The sequence below is a fragment of the Convolutriloba macropyga genome, chromosome 3 (assembly GCF_964194025.1).
Source record: "Convolutriloba macropyga chromosome 3, txConMacr16.3, whole genome shotgun sequence".
NCBI lineage: Eukaryota > Metazoa > Xenacoelomorpha > Acoela > Convolutidae > Convolutriloba > Convolutriloba macropyga.
Genome location: NC_134470.1, coordinates 37,451,596 through 37,472,634, shown reverse-complemented (window position 1 = coordinate 37,472,634; position 21,039 = coordinate 37,451,596). Strand labels below are relative to the sequence as shown.

The 21,039-nt window shown below is 37.5% G+C and overlaps 2 protein-coding genes across 9 annotated transcripts in view; one reads left to right on the top strand and one right to left on the bottom strand.

Moving 5' to 3' along the window:
- LOC142336181 (uncharacterized) overlaps positions 1–21,039 on the top strand; it is a 545,590-nt gene that overhangs the window by 23,613 nt on the left and 500,938 nt on the right. The window lies entirely within an intron of this gene.
- LOC142336180 (MAP kinase-activating death domain protein-like) overlaps positions 1–21,039 on the bottom strand; it is a 178,553-nt gene that overhangs the window by 43,229 nt on the left and 114,285 nt on the right. For 7 of the 8 annotated variants that reach the window (XM_075384803.1, XM_075384806.1, XM_075384805.1 and 4 more), the window contains 4 exons: positions 18,655–19,345; positions 18,461–18,515; positions 11,710–11,921; positions 159–325 (listed from right to left, as the gene is read on the bottom strand). In XM_075384803.1, the coding sequence (XP_075240918.1) occupies positions 159–325; positions 11,710–11,921; positions 18,461–18,515; positions 18,655–19,345 (1,125 nt within the window). The remainder of the gene's footprint in view (positions 1–158; positions 326–11,709; positions 11,922–18,460; positions 18,516–18,654; positions 19,346–21,039) is intronic. The other variant, XM_075384810.1, reaches the window with a different exon arrangement.

Sequence of the window (21,039 nt, the reverse complement as noted above, 5' to 3'; positions counted from 1 at the left end):
AAATCCCAAGTGTCGCTTCACACTATCCTGAAAGATCATATGAAACTACAACAGTAAAAAAACATTAACGACAAATTTGTCATGCTTTATTTGATGATCAGTGGGATGATCAGTTTTTCAAACATCTTAATTTTCAAATAATGAAGTAACAAACATACGCCTTGGGAAGTAACTTCAAATTCACTGTCAGTGGAGCGTATGGAGTGATGGGAGATCCTTCTGAGTCCCTTCTCATTCACGAATGAGGGGCCAGAGAGACCTCCTCCCGAGGCAGGGGTGTCTGCCCCACTACTTCCCCCGTCACTTTCACCATAGACAACACCACCTATGAACACGCAAAACAAAAATGCAGCAAAATTAAAACTTAGAATGCCGTTTAGGTTCAAGTATCAATCCTATTTAATTGTAAATGGATTTTCATCTTTCCAAACATTTGATATTCACGGAAAAACTGCGAAACAAAAAGACAAAGCAGAAATTTTCAAACAATTCTTTAGCCACATATGACAAAACTGTTACATGAAAAAGTAACACAGCCGACAGATTCCCGGACAATAGCAGCCGTTAACGCGATAGAGGCACATCGGGATTGAAACAGAAAAAGAAAAAAGATGAGATAAAAATTGACAGAATTTTTTCCCCAAGTTTTGAAAATTGTTCTAATTCATTGTGAAGTTTCAGTTATATTCTAAACCTATACGTAATTCAGCTTCTAAACTGAAAGATATGAAGCTTAATACTAATATCAGCTAGCAATCGTTCTGATGAACTTTGATAACCTAATGCACTATGACTTATTGACAGGGCTTTATATTTTTTATCCCGTCTCTTTTGATTTTGCTCTTTTGATTTTGGCCGTTTTCATTACATTACACAATTACGCACAGGGGGAGGTATCAATACCAATAAGCAATAGAGATGGTAACTAAGAACAGAGTTTCAGTAACGGGCATCAATACTCGTAATGGGCTTGGCTTCATTACGAGTAAAAGCAACAAATTGTGCTTTATGGGTTTATCCCGTTTCTATTTCTGATTTTGTTTTTTGATACTGATTTTGTTCATTTTGAATTGCTTTGATTAGCAACTGCTGTATAAAAACACTTGTATAAGAGCAGAATGAGCGAAGAGTGAAACTAGCCAGGAGAAGTCAAACATTTCACGCAAAATATTGAACAAGCTGTGAACTAATGTAAAGCGAAAAATTTTTATTGACGAAGTAAAACAAACGTATCAGGACAAGTCCTGACGAACAATTCAAAGTAATTTCATTGACTAAACAGAAAATTAGACCTAGAACGGAAAATGAGTGAATTGGGAAAACCATTTCTAAAAAGTTCAGATAAAAAACAAAAAAAAAAATAGAAAATCAATGTCAAAATGCCGCAAGTGCACAAAAAACCACTAGCGAGAACTGTAAATTTGATTCTAACAAAAAAACTAGCCCCAGAATGAACTATGAATGGATTGAAAAACTCATTTAGAAAAAAATCTGATCCAAAACATTAAAAAAAAACAAAACCAAAGTGAATTAGCCGCATGTGAACAAAAAAACCACTAGCGAGAAACACGCCACAAAACCACTCGCTATTCACTCCTCTTCCTGCTTCTGCATGACCAAAATCACTACTCCAATTTGCCTTCAAAAATCATGAGAATGTGTGAACAAATCTTGAAAAAAAAGACAGCGCCCCAATACATTTCAAATTCTTTGAATTGTAAAAGGAGAGCGCCTAAATAATAGCCGTTGAGAGGGTGACGGCGGCTATTAACCAATACCAAAATACCCAATGTGCCAATACAAAAAATGCCATTATCCCCATTCATTCCCTTTCGTTCAAATATCCGATTACAAATTAGCACTCGGCATTGCAAGCATGTTTTCTCGTAATTAGGCTGTTAATTTAATCCCATGTTCGGTTGTGATAGTTTCCAACTAATGTGTTGTTTCTATTAACTGCCCTCAAATAACCTTCAGTTAGAGCGATATGTGTACTCAATTGAATTTATCTTCTTCAATTCAAGAGAGCAAAAGTCTGTAGGAGGAACATTTTTGAGAGTAAAGTACGTCACGTTTGACCAAAAAATCAAGCACGGAAACGGCTTTGTCAAAATCAATACCCTACCAAAATTTTAGTCAACTTTCGATACCACACAAACTTAGAATGCATATTCCAAATTTTCAGATATCAATGAGAAAAAACTCAGCAAAATTCAGAATCCATTTGAAAAACAGGGGCGTCCGTTACCAAAACAAATCTATATACAAAAGCCATAACTACAGCATATCAAACATTCCCGGCAGATTGCCGGCAAATATCCTCCGTTCATTTTCGATAACCAAGATTGGGAATAGACAAAAGAAATAGATAACTAGTTTTAAGGCCGAGGAAAATCAATGAAAAGCAAAATGTGAAAAAAAAGGAATCGGAAATATTTAAAAAACAAAATTATAACATGAACAAAGAAAAACGGCAAAACACACTAAAAATAAACCGAAAAATGTCAGAAAAATTGCTCTTGAACGACAGGCGAGGCAATTTAATTCATGGTCTTTAGTATAGATCAATTCTTTTTTATGGGTGCAAAAAACATCGACCCCACGGGGATTCGAACCACTGACCTCCCGATCCATGGCCACCCTCACTAACCACTGCGCTACGATTCACATAATTTTCCTATGCTGCAACCGATTTTATATTAGCAACAAGCTTTACTTCGGAGCACTAGAGATCACTGAAAAATGATGAACGAAAGCGTGAAAAAATCACTTGAGAAGTCAAAGGATGTTCTAGAAGAAAAGCGCAAAATTGTCAAGCAAAAAATTTGAATAAAAAAGACACACATTTAAAATAATTGCTATGAACTTCGTTCAAGAGCAACTAAAAACCGATATTTTAAAAATTTAAAAACCAAATTTTCATTGTCTCAAGGAACTATCCAGTATCCCTATTTCAATCTTTAAATAGTTTCACTGGCTCATAAAGATCCAAAAAATTGAAACATGACAATTTTCCGCATATTTGAAAAATTAAATTTTATCAAAAAATTGCTAAAAATGGAGTGCGGTTGGGGGTAAACAGTGGTGGGTGTCTTCAACCTCTAAAAACAGGACTTCAAATCATAAGTAACATAACCGACTAAACGTCGGAAGAATTGCTCTCGAACGACTAGTGGGAGCTCAAATCAACTGCAGCCTGCTTCATTCGGGGGAAGGGGGAGCGAGGGGGAACCTAAATGGGACAAAGAAGTTCAATAGGGGGCTTCCAATAGCCGCATTAGAGGTTAACATATACCACTATTATGATTTACAGTAAAAAAAATGACACCAGTTTCGGCGCACTTTTCATTTGACTTTTAGCAAAAAAAAAGACCGACAGGACTAATATAATTGCTACAAACTTCGTTTGAGAGCAATTAAAAAAAGATTTTAAGAAAACGTAAGAGGACGGGTCCTGAATAACAATACAAAAAAGAAAGAAAACCAAGACTTGACTATCAACCACATCAGAGGAACAAATCTCTAAGGCTATGAAAGTATATAACTGCACACACGAAAATTGACAATCTAAAACCTAACAGTCTATCTGCAGAGCAAAGTGTTTGGATTATCGATAACTAAGTGGACGTCACTAAGAGCAATATAAGTTTGATTATCCACGGAAGTACTAAATAGATCACGAAAATTGACAATCTAAAACCTAACAATCTATCTGCAAAGCAAAGTGTTTGGATTATCGATAACTAAGTGGACGTCGCTAAGAGCAATATAAGTTTGATTATCCACGGAAGTACCAAATAGATCACGAAAATTGACAATCTAAAACCTAACAATCTATCTGCAAAGCAAAGTGTTTGGATTATCGATAATTAAGTGGACGTCGCTAAGAGCAATATAAGTTTGATTATCCACTGAAGTACCAAATAGATCACGAAAATTGGCAATCTAAAATCTAACAATCTATCAGCAAAGCAAAGTGTTTGGATTATCGATAACTAAGTGGACGTCGCTGAGAGCAATATAAGTTTGATTATCTACGGAAGTACCAAATAGATCACGAAAATTGACAATCTAAAACCTATCAATCTATCTGCAAAGCAAAGTGTTTGGATTATCGATAACTAAGTGGACGTCGCTAAGAGCAATATAAGTTTGCTTATACACGGAAGTACCAAATAGATCACGAAAATTGACAATCTAAAACCTAACAATCTATCTGCAAAGCAACGTGTTTGGATTATCGATAACTAAGTGGACGTCGCTGAGAGCAATATAAATTTGATTATCCACGGAAGTACCAAATAGATCACGTAAATTGACAATCCAAAACCTAACAATCTATCTGCCAAGCAAAGTGTTTGGATTATCGATAATTAAGTGGACGTCGCTGAGAGCAATATAAGTTTGATTATCCACGGAAGTACCAAATAGATCACGAAAATTGGCAATCTAAAACCTAACAATCTATCTACAAAGCAAAGTGTTTGGATTATCGATAACTAAGTGGACGTCGCTAAGAGCAATATAAGTTTGATTATCTACGGAAGTACCAAATAGATCACGAAAATTGACAATCTAAAACCTATCAATCTATCTGCAAAGCAAAGTGTTTGGATTATCGATAACTAAGTGGACGTCGCTAAGAGCAATATAAGTTGGCTTATCCACGGAAGTACCAAATAGATCACGAAAATTGACAATCTAAAACCTAACAATCTATCTGCAAAGCAAAGTGTTTGGATTATCGATAACTAAGTGGACGTCGCTGAGAGCAATATAAATTTGATTATCCACGGAAGTACCAAATAGATCACGAAAATTGACAATCTAAAACCTATCAATCTATCTGCAAAGCAAAGTGTTTGGATTATCGATAACTAAGTGGACGTCGCTAAGAGCAATATAAGTCTGCTTATCCACGGAAGTACCAAATAGATAACGAAAATTGACAATCTAAAACCTAACAATCTATCTGCCAAGCAAAGTGTTTGGATTATCGATAATTAAGTGGACGTCGCTACGAGCAATATAAGTTTGATTATCCACGGAAGTACCAAATAGATCACGAAAATTGACAATCTAAAACCTAACAATCTATCTGCAAAGCAAAGTGTTTGGATTATCGATAACTAAGTGGACGTCGCTAAGAGCAATATAAGTTTGATTATCCACTGAAGTACCAAATAGATCACGAAAATTGACAATCTAAAACCTAACAATCTATCTGCAAAGCAAAGTGTTTGGATTATCGATAACTAAGTGGACGTCGCTGAGAGCAATATAAGTTTGATTATCCACGGAAGTACCAAATAGATCACGAAAATTGGCAATCTAAAACCTAACAATCTATCTGCAAAGCAAAGTGTTTGGATTATCGATAACTAAGTGGACGTCGCTGAGAGCAATATAAGTTTGATTATCTACGGAAGTACCAAATAGATCACGAAAATTGACAATCTAAAACCTATCAATCTATCTGCAAAGCAAAGTGTTTGGATTATCGATAACTAAGTGGACGTCGCTAAGAGCAAAATAAGTTGGCTTATCCACGGAAGTACCAAATAGATCACGAAAATTGACAATCTAAAACCTAACAATCTATCTGCAAAGCAAAGTGTTTGGATTATCGATAACTAAGTGGACGTCGCTGAGAGCAATATAAATTTGATTATCCACGGAAGTACCAAATAGATCACGAAAATTGACAATCTAAAACCTAACAATCTATCTGCAAAGCAAAGTGTTTGGATTATCGATAACTAAGTGGACGTCGCTAAGAGCAATATAAGTTTGATTATCCACTGAAGTACCAAATAGATCACGAAAATTGACAATCTAAAACCTAACAATCTATCTGCAAAGCAAAGTGTTTGGATTATCGATAACTAAGTGGACGTCGCTGAGAGCAATATAAGTTTGATTATCTACGGAAGTACCAAATAGATCACGAAAATTGACAATCTAAAACCTATCAATCTATCTGCAAAGCAAAGTGTTTGGATTATCGATAACTAAGTGGACGTCGCTAAGAGCAATATAAGTTGGCTTATCCACGGAAGTACCAAATAGATAACGAAAATTGACAATCTAAAACCTAACAATCTATCTGCCAAGCAAAGTGTTTGGATTATCGATAATTAAGTGGACGTCGCTACGAGCAATATAAGTTTGATTATCCACGGAAGTACCAAATAGATCAATGTATAAGTCATAGAAAGAAATAACTATAAACTGAACCAATTATTTGGTTAATTCAACATCATTGGCAACAGATGAAACCTGTTAATAAAGATATTAAGAGATTAGTCAACAATAAAACTCGTTAAACTCTTAATTACAAGAATTTTTACAAAAAATAGTGTCCAAGTAAAAGAAAGCACTGATTTTGAACTTAAACAATTTTAACATATCCGACTAACAACAGGCGAGCGGTTAGCTTTGTCAGTAGCTAGCCACGGTTTAGTGAGGCTAGCATTAGCTTGATTCGACTCTGCAACTTTGTTTTCTAGCTTTGTTATTAAATAAGTCAATCAAATAAAACAAACCGACAAACGTCGGAAGAATTGCGCTTGAACGACAGGCGAGGCAATTTAATTCATGGTCTTTAGTATAGATCAATTCTTTTTTATGGGTGCAAAAAACCTCGACCCCACAGGGATTCGAACCACTGACCTCCCGATCCAGGGCCACCCTCACTAACCACTGCGCTACGATTCACATAATTTTCCTATGCTGCAACCGATTTTATATTAGCAACAAGCTTTACTTCGGAGCACTAGAGATCACTGCAAAATGATGAACGAAAGCGTGAAAAAGTCACTTGAGAAGTCAAAGGATGTTCTAGAAGAAAAGCGCAAAATTGTCAAGCGAAAAATTTGAATAAAAAAGACACACACATTTACAATAATTGCTATGAACTTCGTTCAAGAGCAATTAAAAACCGATATTTTAAGAATTTAAAAACCAAATTTTCATTGTCTCAAGGAACTATCCAGTATCCATATTTCAATCTTTAAATAGTTTCACTGGCTCATAAAGATCCAAAAAATTGAAACATGACAATTTTCCGCAAATTTGAAAAATTAAATTTTTGTCAAAAAATTGCTAAAGCTGGAGTGCGGTTGGGGGTAAACAGTGGTGGGTGTCTTCAACCTCTAAAAACAGGACTTCACATCATAAGTAACATAACCGACTAAACGTCGGAAGAATTGCTTTCGAACGACTAGTGGGAGCTCAAATCAACTGCAGCCTGCTTCATTCGGGGGAAGGGGGAAAGAGGGGGAACCTAAATGGGACAAAGAAGTTCAATAGGGGGCTTCCAATAGCCACATTAGAGGTTAACATATACCACTATTAAGATTTAATGTAAAAAAATGACACCAGTTTCGGCGCACTTTTCTTTTGACTTTTAGCAAAAAGACCGACAGGACTAATATAATTGCTACAAACTTCGTTTGAGAGCAATTAAAAAAGATTTTAAAAAAACGTAAGAGGACGGGTCCTGAATAACATTACAAAAAAGGAAGAAAACCATGACTTGACTATCAACCACATCAGAGGAACAAATCTCTAAAGCTATGAAAGTATATAACTGCACACACGAAAATTGACAATCCAAAACCTAACAATCTATCTGCAAAGCAAAGTGTTTGGATTATCGATAACTAAGTGGACGTCGCTAAGAGCATATAAGTTTGATTATCCACGGAAGTACCAAATAGATCACGAAAATTGACAATCTAAAACCTAACAATCTATCTGCAAAGCAAGGTGTTTGGATTATCGATAACTAAGTGGACGTCGCTAAGAGCAATATAAGTTTGATTATCCACTGAAGTACCAAATAGATCACGAAAATTGACAATCTAAAACCTAACAATCTATCTGCAAAGCAAAGTGTTTGGATTATCGATAACTAAGTGGACGTCGCTGAGAGCAATATAAGTTTGATTATCCACGGAAGTACCAAATTGATCACGAAAATTGACGATCTAAAACCTATCTAGTGAGGCTAATTTTAGCTTGATTCGACTCTGCAACTTTGTTTTCTAGCTTTGTTATTAAATAAATCAATCAAATAAAACATAAACCGACAAACGTCGGAAGAATTGCTCTTGAACGACAGGCGAGGCAATTTAATTCATGGTCTTTAGTATAGATCAATTCTTTTTTATGGGTGCTAAAAAACCTTGCCCCCAACGGGATTCGAACTCTTGACCTCCCGGTCCATAGTCTCCCACACTAACCACTTCGCTATGATTCACTAATTTTCCCCAACTGCAACCAATTGCATATTAGCAGCAAGCTTTACTTCCGAGAGAGCAATAGAGATCACTCGAAATTGAAGAACGAAAGCGTGAAAAAGTCACTCGAGAAGTCAAAGGATGTTCTAGAAGAAAAGCGCAAAAATGTCAAGCAAAAAATTTGCATAAGAAACATAGCCGGTAGAATACCGGAAACGATTCGAATCGTCGTGCAAAAAAATCACTAACCTAACTTGGACAAAATCAGAATATCGAAAAAAACACACAAAAAAAACAAAAATAGTAGACCAATATAACATAAAAAGCGTTAAAAATTTTCAGTTCAGGGGTGTGGGTAGGTGCTGGTGAGTGGGGGGTTGTTAGGTGGGGCATGTAGGTGGTGTTGTGGGTGTAGGTAGGTGGGTTGGGGGTAGGTACGTTGCGGTAGGGGGGGGGTAGGTACCTTAAGAGTGGGGGGTTATGTGTACGTGGGGGGATTAGTTTTATTCGGGAGGGGGTAGGTTGTTAAATGGGATCAAATTTTCTCAAAATGACCTCTTTACCTTGAATTACAGACCGTTACCAATAGTAACAATTGCTATACATTACAAACTAAGCTATTGTTAATGTTCAAAAACAGAAGTCAACAATCAAAAACGGAGGTAAAAGCTCGAATGAAAAAAAACTTGAAAAAAACTTGCTTTCTGCTGAAAAAAAAAACATAGCCGGTAGAATACCTGAAACAACTCGAATCGTCGTGCATTATAATCTCTAACCTAACCGTAACGAAATAGACAAGAGAAAGAAAACAAAGTGTTTAAAATGCCGACAAATTTTTAGGTGCGGGGGAGCTAGGTGGGGTGGATGGGTAGATATTTTTGGGAGGTGGGTAGTGTTAGGCTAGATGGGCGGAGGGGAAAGGGGGGAGTTAGGCTAAGGGAAGGGGTAGTTTGAAGGGAAAAATGACGTCACACATGCAATTCAGTTAAATTGCATGAACGAATGAACAAAAAGTGACTGTGACGTCATATGGTCGTAACAAAAATCATGACGACAAAAAAACCAACAGAAGGCCAATAATAGCCCCAGCTATCGCTGTGCGGCTATTAGCAAGAGAGAAAAAAACAGAAGTAGCCCAACAAACCACATTAAAGTGTTTTAAAAATGCTGAGAATTTTTTAGGTGCAGGGGGAGCTAGGGGTAGGGGTGGGGGGGGGGGGGTAGGTAGGTGGTGGGGGGTAGGTAAGTGGGTGGATGGGTAGTGCTGGTGGTAGGGTACGTGGGGGGAGGGTAAGGTGGGGCGAGGGGGGGTAGGTAGGTGGGTGGGTGGGTAGATGGGTTGGGGAGGTAGGTAGTGCTGGGGTAGTTTGGGAGGGTTACGTAGGGATAGCTAGGTGAAGAGAGGGGGTAGGGGCAGTTGGGGGGGAGGGGGGGGGGGGTGGGTAAGTTGGGGGGGAAGGTTCGTGCGGTTTAGTTTAGATAATTAGGGTGACTTATATAGGAACAAAAAGTCTCAAAATGACCTCTTCACCTTGAACATTACCAACAGTTCCTAATTACTATACATTAGAAACAAAGCTACTGTTAGAGTCCAATGTTCGAAAACAGAAGTCAACATCAAAAACGGAGGTAAATGCTCGAACAGAAAGAAGTCAAAATTCAAGTCATGAACAAACTTGCTTTCTGCTAAAAAAAACATAGCAGGTAGAATACCGGAAACGACTCGAATCAACGTGCATTATAATCTTGAACCTAACCTTACCCAAATTAGAACATCAAAAAAGAACAAAGCTGGCAGATTGCCAGAAAATAGCCGCAATAGATTCGTAGATCTGCAGTCTAAAAAAAACAGTAAAAAAGACAGACCAAAAAAATTCGTCTTTTCATTGAAGGCTGATCTGTTATATTTTGATTAAAAATCTGAATAAGTTATTGCTGCCTCTATTAGCTGATCTCAAATAACCTTCATTTAGAGTGACACACACCCATTTGACCTTATCTCTTTGAATTAAAGTAAATAAAAGTCAATTTTAAAGTGAGGAAGTCGTTTTTGAGAGTGAGGTAAGTCAAGTGTGACCAAAAAATTTTATCACGCGCATGATAAAAAAACTCGCTCCACTAAGAGCGAAAAATGACGTCACACATGCAATTCAGTTGAAATTGCATGAACGAATGAACAAAAAGTGGCTGTGACGTTATATGGTCGTAACAAAAATAATGACGACGAAATAAAAAACATAGCAGGACAAGTCCTGACGTACAATTCAAAGAATTTTCATTGACAAAACAGTAAACTAGACCGAGAACAGACTATAAATGGATTGGGGAAACCATTTACAAAAAAATCCGATCCAAAAAATCGAAAAAACAGTAAAAATCAGAGTGAAATTGCCGCATGTGAACAAAAAACCACTACCGAGAAACCGAATTTTTGTTCAAACACCGTTTTCGCACTCTACTTTAAAATTAGAGCGAAAAAAATTCACGCCGCAAAACCACTTGCTTTTTCGCTCCATTTCCTGTTTCGGCGTGACCAAAATCACCACTCCAATTTGACTTCAAAAATCATGAAAATGTGTGAACAGATCTTAAAAAAAAAAGACAGCGCCCCAATACAATTCAAATTCTTTGAATTGTAAAAAAACCAAGAGAAGGCCAATAATAGCCCCAGCTATCGCTGTGCGGCTATTAACAAGAGAGAAAAAAACAGAAGTAGCCCAACAAACCACATTAAAGTGTTTTAAAAATGCTGAGAATTTTTTAGGTGCAGGGGCAAGTAGGGGTAGGGGTAGGGGGGGGGGGTAGGTTGGTTGTGGGGGGTAGGTAAGTGGGTGGGTGGGTAGTGCTGGGGGGTAGGGTACGTGATGGGAGGGTAATTTGGGGCGAGGGGGGTAGGTAGGTGGGTAGATAGGTTGGGGAGGTGGGTAGTGCTGGGGTAGTTTGGGAGGGTTACGTAGGCATAGCTAGGTGAAGGGAGGGGGTAGGTAGGTGAGTGGGTGGGTACGTTGGGGGAGGGGGGGGGGTACGTTGGATGTCTGCACCTTCGTTGATTTGCACAGAGTCTAGTAAAGCTCTAGAAGAGCTGATCATTGGCATGATGCCTCCGGCCGCTACCTGCTCATCCCCCGTTCATGACGTCAAAATATAAGACAAACAAACAGCATTAATGAGACCAACAAGGCTAAATTAATTGCTACCAACTTTGTTTGAGAGTACTTAAAAATTGCTTGCTGGAAACCAACGCTCTTCAGGTTGTTTAGTCCTGATGAAAAATTAACCAAAAAAGTGAGTTGAAAAATTAGCCAGAAAAAGTATCTTTCTAATGAAATGAAGTTTCCTGCTAATAGCTTTTTAATACACATTTCGCATTTTATAGTTTATAATGAGCTCACAAGTTCCTCACAAGTTAAGAAATGTAATCATGTCAACAGCTACCACTAAATCAGATTAAACGTATTCAGCCCACCTGAAACAGTAGGGTACATCGGCACTGATCCTCCTTGGGGTGCCAGACCAGTACCTGCTCCAGAATAAGCACTGGCATCTGTGGTACAGCTGACATTTGAGTCTCCCATTGTGTAGTGCATGGCCTCCATCTGCTTTCGTTTGGCATCCACCTCAGTGACAAGATCGTCACTCTGGCTGCCGTAGGATGTACCCGCTGACAAAGAGCCAGGTCTAAACATATATCACACATTGAGCTAACATATCTCTCTTCTCGTTATGATGCAGTAAGCTAAAACTTTTGAGGGAAAAGAATTGCAGTACACAGTTTATAAGCTACAACAACGGTAATTGCAAGAGTAAAGGTTTCTTCGGTATTTTAAAAATGCGGAGAATCAAATTTTCTTCCTGAACGTTTAACTCTCGAGCTCAGCAGTTTATTTCGTTTCAGAGCCAATAAAAACCTAATACACAACTTCATGTCCGGGCTTTACTAGATTGTGTAATTCAATTTTGAATTGAAAATCCATTCAGTTGCAACAGTGAGTGAGGTCAGTCAGGAGTCAAACGTGTAAGTCGTGACTTATGTATTACCAAAAACGTGATCAAAAGGTAAACAAATTTTTAAAAAACTTTCAAAGAATATTCATTAACAAAACAAAATTAATTGAAAAAACGATTCAAAGACAAAAACAACCAGTGAAATTGCCGCATAAGAAAACAAGATCACAATCGAGAACGAAACTTTTAGTTCAAACAAGGTTTTCTCACTATGTTCTCACAAGGTTTTCTAAAAGTTAGAATGAAAAAAATTAACGCGGCAAACCACTACCACTGGATTCTTCGCACCATTTCGTACAACAATTTGATTCACTTCAAAGATACTAAAAATGTGCGAATAGATCTTTAAAAAAGACATCTCCCCAATACTATTCAAACTTTAATTTAAAAAATTCTTTGAATTGGAAAAAAGTAGAGCACCTAAGTAATAGCATTTGAGAGGCCGAGGGCGGCTATTAAAATTCAGATTATCTTCACAAAGCCTAGTGGGCACTAGATTGCGTACTTCAATGAGTGAAGGAATTCAAAATCCTTCAGTTGAAACAGTGACATAGGTCAGTCAGGAGTCAAAAGTGTAGGTCGTGACTTACGTAAATTGAAGAACTTGATCATAGCGAACTTAATGAAAACCACGGCAGGACACGTCCAGACCTACAAATCAAGGAATTTTTATTTACTAAACAAAAAATTTCTATTTACTAAACTAGACATAGGCAAGATAAATTGAAAAGAAAACTGAAAAAAAAAGAAAAATCGTAGCGGAAAATGGCCGCATATGAACAAAAAATCACATGCCAGAAACCGAGCTATTGTTCAAACGCCAACGTCTCACTACATTAAAATTAGATCGAAAAAGTTTCACACCGCAAAACCACTTACTTTTTCGCTCCACATGCTGTTTCGTCGTGAACAAATTAATCACTTCAATTTGACTTCAGAAATCGAGACAAAAACAGATACAGATAAAATAGCCGGCAAATTTCCGGAAAATAGCCGCCGTTCACCCGCTTGACGCATATTCGGATTGAAACAGAAAAAGGAAACAACAAAAGATAGAAAGAGATAGAAAGTGTCATTTTATTTATTTGGTGCGCAAATTTTGCATATTTGGTCAGAGTCTAAAATTACACTTAATTCAGCTTGTAAACTGAATGCTATTAAGCATAATACTAACGCCAGCTAGCAATCGCTTTAATGAAATTTGATAACCTAATGCACTACGACTTAATGGCCTCGCTTTATATGTTTATCCTGTTTCTTTTCATCTTTTGATTTTGCTCTTTTGAGTTTGACCGCATTCACTACATTGCGTAATTTAATGCATGAAAGAACTTAAAATCCATGCAGTTGAAACAGTGAGTGAGGTGAGTCAGAAGTCAAACGTGAAAATCGTGACTTATGTAAAACGAAAAAATCTGATCAAAAGGTAAAGCGAATTAAAAAAACATAGCAGGACAAGTCCTGACGTACAATTCAGACGTAGAATTTTCATTGACTAAACAAAAAAAACTAGACCCAGAACGGACTATGAGTGAATTGGGAGAACCACTTAGAAAAAAATCAGGTAAAAAAATCGGAAAAACAGCAAAAATCCAAGTGAAATTGCAGCATGTGAACAAAAAACCACTAGCGAGAAATCGAATTTTCGTTCAAACACCATTTTCGGCGGCTATTAATAAGCTACCTCAGCCGACGGCGGCTATTAATAAGTTGAAACATTTATCGAAGCCACTCAAAAAGCTCTTTAAAAAACATTTAGCGATAAATTAACAAAGCTTGTTAAATTTTATTCCGCAGAAACCTTTTTATTAGGGAAGTTTATCACACATATGAGTTCCTTTGACCTTGATTGAATTCAAACTACGAAGTGTTAAAGTACAAAAGTTATTCTTATTGAGTGAGGTAAATCACGTTTAATCAAAATCTAATCACGCAAAGGACCCAAAAACTAAGTAAAGAGAGAGAAATGACGTCACGCGCGCGAATGCCGTTACTGAGAGGAATAAATTCGGAGAATTTGACTTCTTCAGCTATTCGGTGCAAAAAAATACAAAACGAAAAAGGAGCGTCAGACGACCAAAACAAAAACAACAAGAGCACCGCAATATTGCTCCGCTCAGCGTACAGCTTCACAGCTATAACCAGAAAGTACGAAAGTTAAATCAACTTTTCTATAATACATGTATAAATAAACACAAAAATCTGTCGTTTATACAACTTAAACCATTAAATTGTCCATACAGAGATAGTCATGCCAAAAACTCAAACATTTCCATTGATTTCTGAAGAAAACGTGGAAAAAAGTGCACAAAAAAACAGTACTTTCATAACAGAAAGTAAGAACAGAACAAAAACTTTTTCAGGAAAGCAATTCAGGTCTACAAAAATCCCAGTAAAAAGCAAAAGGACAACAGCCAAAAACCAAACATACCCGGCAGATTGCCGGAAAATAGCCGCCGTTGATTCCAATAAGCATGATTGGGATTGAAAGAATAGAAGATAATGAAAAAAAAGATTTTTGTACAAAAAAATTTTTTAAGTCCGATTTATTTTGATGTCATTTCGTAGTTGAACATAACGTACTTCTGTTTCTTAGAGAGAGGCTACAGGGGCTACTATCAACACCAATGAGCATTAGAGAGAGGTAACTAATACTTACAGGAACGACGTTCAAATAGCGGGCATCTAAAATTGGGCTTTATGGGTTTATCCCGTTTCTATTTCTGACTTCAATTTTTTATACTGACTCTGTTCATTTTGAATTGCTTTGCTGAGCAACTGATGTTCAAAATCACTTTTAGCAGAATGAGAGAAGAGAGAAACTAGCCTAGAGAAGTCAAAAAGATTTCACGCAAAATGTTGAAAAGGCGGCAAAATGAGGTAAAGCGAAACATTTTTTTATTCGACGAAGTAAAAAAAAAATAGGAGCGCTATAATAGCCGGCTGAGAAGATGAGGGCGGCTATTAATAAAATAGTAGAAAAATCTGACCATTAGCATCAAACCCATTTCAAATAACAAAACCATCTACATAAAACTACAGCCCACTGAAATCTATTGCCAAAAAGTCAGTTAAAATCAAAGGAAAACTGCTTGAAAAAGCAGCACATTAACAAAAACTTTTGCTCTTAGAAAATTTTTTTCACTCCTCACCCGCTCTCTAAAGCAGCGGTTTGAACCAAATATCGATCTCTCTCGGCAAACCCTTTTTAGCTCGTGTGGAATTTCCTGTTTCAAATTCACTCAACTGATTTAAGAAAATGACAAAACTGCTAATAATCATTCAAATTGATAAAATAGACACCTCTCCAATTCTACTCGCTGAGTCGCAAAAGACGGCGTCTAAATAAAAGCCGCTATTAAAATGGAACGATTTTTGGCGTGCTTCTCATTTGACCAGCTAGCATGCGAGGCCAAGTTTACGCACTCAAAATTCTAAAAGGAATTTCGGAAAACTTCCGAATGAGGTAATTGGAACAAAGCTCAAACACAAACCCACTAACGTCTGATGAATTGATCTCGAACAACAGTTGGGGGCAATTTAATTTAGTGGGTTCGTAGCTCAGAAAAATTTTATGGGCCCAAAAAACGGCCCCACAGGGGTTCGAACCTCTGATCTCGAGGCTGGAAGTCCAAAACCACTAGGCACCTACGCCTTTTTAATTTCTTTTCGGTAACAATCGCTTTTACGAACTTACTTTAATTTAGATGTGGAAAAAGTCACAGGAAGTCAAAGAAAGTTCTAGAACAAAAGCTCAAAACGGCCAAGTGAACATTTTTAATAATACGTTTATGAAAATTTTTAATAATACGTATTTTTCAAATACGGTTACAAAAATCGCTTCAAACTTCGTTCGAAAGCAATTAAAAAGAGATTAAAGGAAAGACAATCAGGACCAACTGCAAACCTCTTTAATGACCTATTGCATGTCCCAAGAAAATTTTCTGTAGAGCTAAATCGGATTTATTGATCTCGCTAGTGCCACATTGCCAGTGCATTCTACCATTTAAGATCATTGCTGACCACCAGTTCCTACAAGCAGCCTACAAGTTTTTTTATCTCAGACTTACAAATTAACGGTCTTGGGTTAAAAATAAAGTTCTATATTCGGAGTCTGAATCATTTAGAAATCACTAGCAGGCCCACAAAATCATCACAAGAAAATCATTTGAAGGCATGAATGGTCTAAAAGATCTTACGCTTTCAGTTTCTCGCCAACTCAGGCTCGAACCAATGTCCCTAGTTTAACAACCATAGTACTTACCGCTTACGCTACCGATGCGTAATCTGTGTCTATTACCTTTGCGTCTATGTGCCGGCAATTTTTCAAGACATTTTTTTGGCTTTTCCATGTTTTAGTAGCGCAAAGACTTGCGAAGATAATCGGCTTCTATATGATGGCATAGCACTTCTCAAAACGAAATTAAAACGTTAGGCTGTGCGTTTAAGAATCGTTAAAACATGCGGAGATTATGAGCCACAAAACATTGTGACAGAGCACCCGAGTTAGAACTGAGTATATAGGTAGATAGGATAAAAAGTATAACAAAGAAGGATAAAAGGATAAAAAAAAAGAATTAAAAAGAAAAAGACAGGAGTGGATGAAAAACAATAATTACCTATTTGATGAACCAAGAAAATAGGTAGAACTTTCTGCTCAGATTCGCGCGCGAACCCGCGCCCCTCACTTAACAGCCGTAGGTCTCACCCCTTTTGCTACCGATGCCAATTGGTCTTGTCTATTGCCCTTCCACATCAATTTTTTGGTCAATTGATTTCTTGGATTGCTGGTTTCTGCTATGCGGCATGCTTATTGAGCGCAAAATATTTACTGACTTAAACATGAAGGTACAACGCGTCTCGGAACGCATTAACGCTAGGCTCCATGTTTAAGGATAGTTAAAATACGTAAAGATAGGAGTGCTGATAACCATTGCGCTCAAGTGTAAATTATATTTAATATAATTGTTAGACAGACGGAAGAAAAAAAGAATAACCAAGCAAGAACATAGCCGGCAGATTACCGGACAATAGCCGCGATAGACGCTTGTGGCCTACCATCAATTGAAACAACTAAAGAAATAAGATTGACAGATCGACCACCAGCTTTCTAATAGACCTCTAGACTTTTTGGGATAGATTCGGACTGTCAATTTTATGAGACGCATTTGCTCTAAAATTAAAAAACCCTAATGGAGCTTTTTCAAAATTAATATTCGATATTAAAACTAAAGACTCTATTACTCAGGAATTAGGGCATATAAGTTTGGCACTACTTAGACGCACACTATTGACCTTTAATTAGTAAAGGTTCACAAAATTTAAAGTTCCATAAGTGAGTTCAAAGTCATTTTTTGGGTTAGCAAAAATGACGCCACGAACACAAATTTGAACTGCAAAGCACTAAATGTCACTGACTGAAGTCATTGAAAAAGTCACTTCCAGGAAGTCAGGGTAAGACGAAACAAAAATCTGTTAGACGAAGTAAATAAAAATTAGGAGCGCTATAATAGCTGCCTGGAATTGCTGACGCCGCTATTAATAAAAGAATTAAAGAAAGAAAAATAGTAGCCATGTTTGGCACCCAAACGCGCACTAACCCGTGCTACTGGGCTAACAGCCATTAGTGCAATCTCTTACGCTACCGATGCGTATTGCTATTGCACTTTCTACATTAGCAGATTTTTAGTCAAGTGCTTTTTTGGTTTGCCTATTCCGCATGCTTAATGGGCGCAAAACATGTGCAGATTAGTAGCTTGAATATGGCGCTATATCATGTTTCAAAAAGATCCATTATGCTAGGCTCCATGTCTAAGGACCGTTGAAACACGTGAAAATAGGAGCACTGTTACCGATTGCGTTAACACACAACACAAACTACAAAAAAACTATTTCCTTTCTTTGGGCGAGCTATCTGCACGTCCGTACAGTACAGCTCAGTGGTAAGTGCGCCTGAAAATCAATGTTTTGACCCAGGTTCGAATCCCATCCTTTTACTTTTTGCTTTTGTTGCTTTTGCGCGTTTCAGGCCATTGACCTCTTTCGTGTGTTTGATTAAGCATGCTGTTCAAGGCGATCTTTAATATGCGCTTCGAGGGGCCCCTAAGCATGCAAAAATTCTACGCTTAAAAAACGTGCAAAAATTTGATAGCAAGTTAATATGAAGTTTCTCGGAACTAGTACCCATAAGCAAGTCAATCAATTTGGCTTACCGTGTTTTATTAATCGTTATTCTGGGATTTCTGTCATCTTTCTGTCCTTTCGAATCTAAAGCAAAAATTGCAAATACACAAATTGACAATACCTAATTTCACAAAAGCTTATAGAGGTGTCAGTCATTGCATTCTTGTTATTCGAATAAATTGAAAGACAGAGAACAAAAGGCAGACTCAATCAAAAAACTTACCGTTACCAGATAGTACGTTGGAATATTTTCCAGGCGCAGAGCTAGCAAACGGGTCAGCATAAGGGGGCTTAAAAGCAGGCTCCTCAATCCCACTACCAACACCATCACTCATTATTCCATCACCGTTACCATTATTAATATCGGAACCATTTCCACGAGATGCAGCTGGTGTGGGGTACGTGTAAACACCCGCAGGTACTGAGCTGGTCGTATATTTTGGCGATTCTGGTTGGCTCTGCGACTGCGCAAAGGGTGCCAACCAAGGTGCACTTTTTCCGCCAGTGACAAAACCTGGGTGGTTTGTATGTTGCTGCTGCCCTTGGCTATGCCCCGCGGCATTTTTGGAGACATTGGGGGAATTAGGGGGAACAGTCAGATTAGAGAAAGCACCGTCACCAGATAGGATGAAATTCAGACTCTGATTAAAGCCTTTAGTAGCGTTTTCAAACACACCTTCGACCTTCTTCAAACTTTGTTCTTTTATAATCTCCGCAGCGTTACCAGAGTTGTTCGGGATAGCTTTTCGTGTTGTGGTCAGGTCGCGGATGTAAACATGTGTATAAGCTATTTCGAGGAGCATGAAGATGGAAGCCATGCCATTGAAATTGGCAGCTTTGATGCTCTCTTCTAGACCAGAAATGACTGCTCGAAGGACAGTAGTCATGCTGTTGAACACTTTCTTACTCACTTCCTGAAAAACCATCATGACAATTGCAAAATACATTCACAAAAAATTGATCCAGAAATTTTTATGAATGATGTATAGGTTACGCACTCTGATGAAATCACTAGAAAATCTGACATTAATCGAGAACCACGTAGAGTTTCCAGCTGTTAAGCCAAAATTACAAAGATACAAGTCTCTGAGCAGAATCAGTGACCTTCAATGAAACACTCACTTAGCAAGTTTAAGAATTCCGGCCGTTTTAAAATCGGGCACTTTGAAATTTGGCATTTTAAAAATTCAACGTGCGTTCTTCAAAATTAATGCAAACAAATATTATATGGTGAGCATTCATGAACATATGCAGAAACATACGAACTGAAATTAACTCTGAAACAACTCCGGAGTCAAAATATAAACTAGCATAGCCCGTAGATTGGCGGAGTATTTGCGAAATAGACTTCCGTTCCTTAAAATACAGATATAAACCCATAGAGAGAGAAAGCTGAAAAGGTTAAGCAATACAAATACTTTGGATTGTAAAAATACATTAACCGACTTATGTTGGAAATTGCTCTCGAAAGACAGGCGAGGCAATTTACTTCACTGGCTTTAGCCTAAATAGATTTGTCTTTATGGGCGCAAAAATCGTTAACCACGCCGGGATTCGAACCACGGACCTCCCGATCCCTCACCAGAAGCAGTGCCCACTCGGCTATCATTAATGACCATTACTCCTCTTCGATTCGTAAAACAGGAGAGCGCCTAAATAATAGCCGATGAGAGGCTGACGGCGGATATTAAAAAAACTAGCCATATTGTGAGAAAACAGTTGAAGGAGCTCTGTGCTGAGTTTTAGTACATCGTAAACAATATTAGTCCAAGACACGCTGAAAGGTTTAAAATTGTAAGACAAAAACATAGCCGGCAAATTTCCGGAAAATAGCCACCGCTGACGCACATTAGGATTGAAACATAAAAAGAAAATAGCAGATAGAAATTGACAGAATTTTTCGAAGTGTCTTTGTTTGGTGCGAAAATTCTGCATATTTGGTTAGATTCTAAAACTACTCAATTCAGCTTCTAAACTGATAGCTAAACAGAGCCGGTAGATTGCCGGAAAAAAGCCGCCCTTGACGCACATTGGGATTGAAACATAAAAAAGAAAAAATAGGAGATAGAAATTGACAGAACTTTTCGAATTACCTTTATTTTGTTGCGAAAATTCTGCATATTTGGTTAGATTCTAAAACTTCTTAGTTCAGCTTCTAAACTGATAGCTAAACATAGCCGTTAGGTTGCCGGAAAATAGCCGCCGTTGACGCGCTTGATGCACATCGGCATTGAAACAGAAGAAAATGAAGAGACAAATTGACCGAATATTTTTTCGGGGGTAAAAAGTGTTGTGTAGTTTGTCATGCAGTTTCAGTTACGTTCTTAAATTACACTTAATTTAGCTTCTAAAAAGAAAGTTGTTGACCTTAATACTAAATTCAGCCAGCAATCGCTCTAATGAAATTTGAAAACCTAATGCACTATTACTTAATGACCGGGTTTTATCGATTCACCCCGCTTCTTTTGATTTTGATCTTTTGACTTTGACCGTATTCACTAAATTGCTAATTAAATCCGCGAGAGATTTTAAAATCCATTCAGTTGAAATAGAGAGTGAATTAAGTCAGAAGTCAAGCGTGAAAATCGTGACTTAAGTACAACAAAAA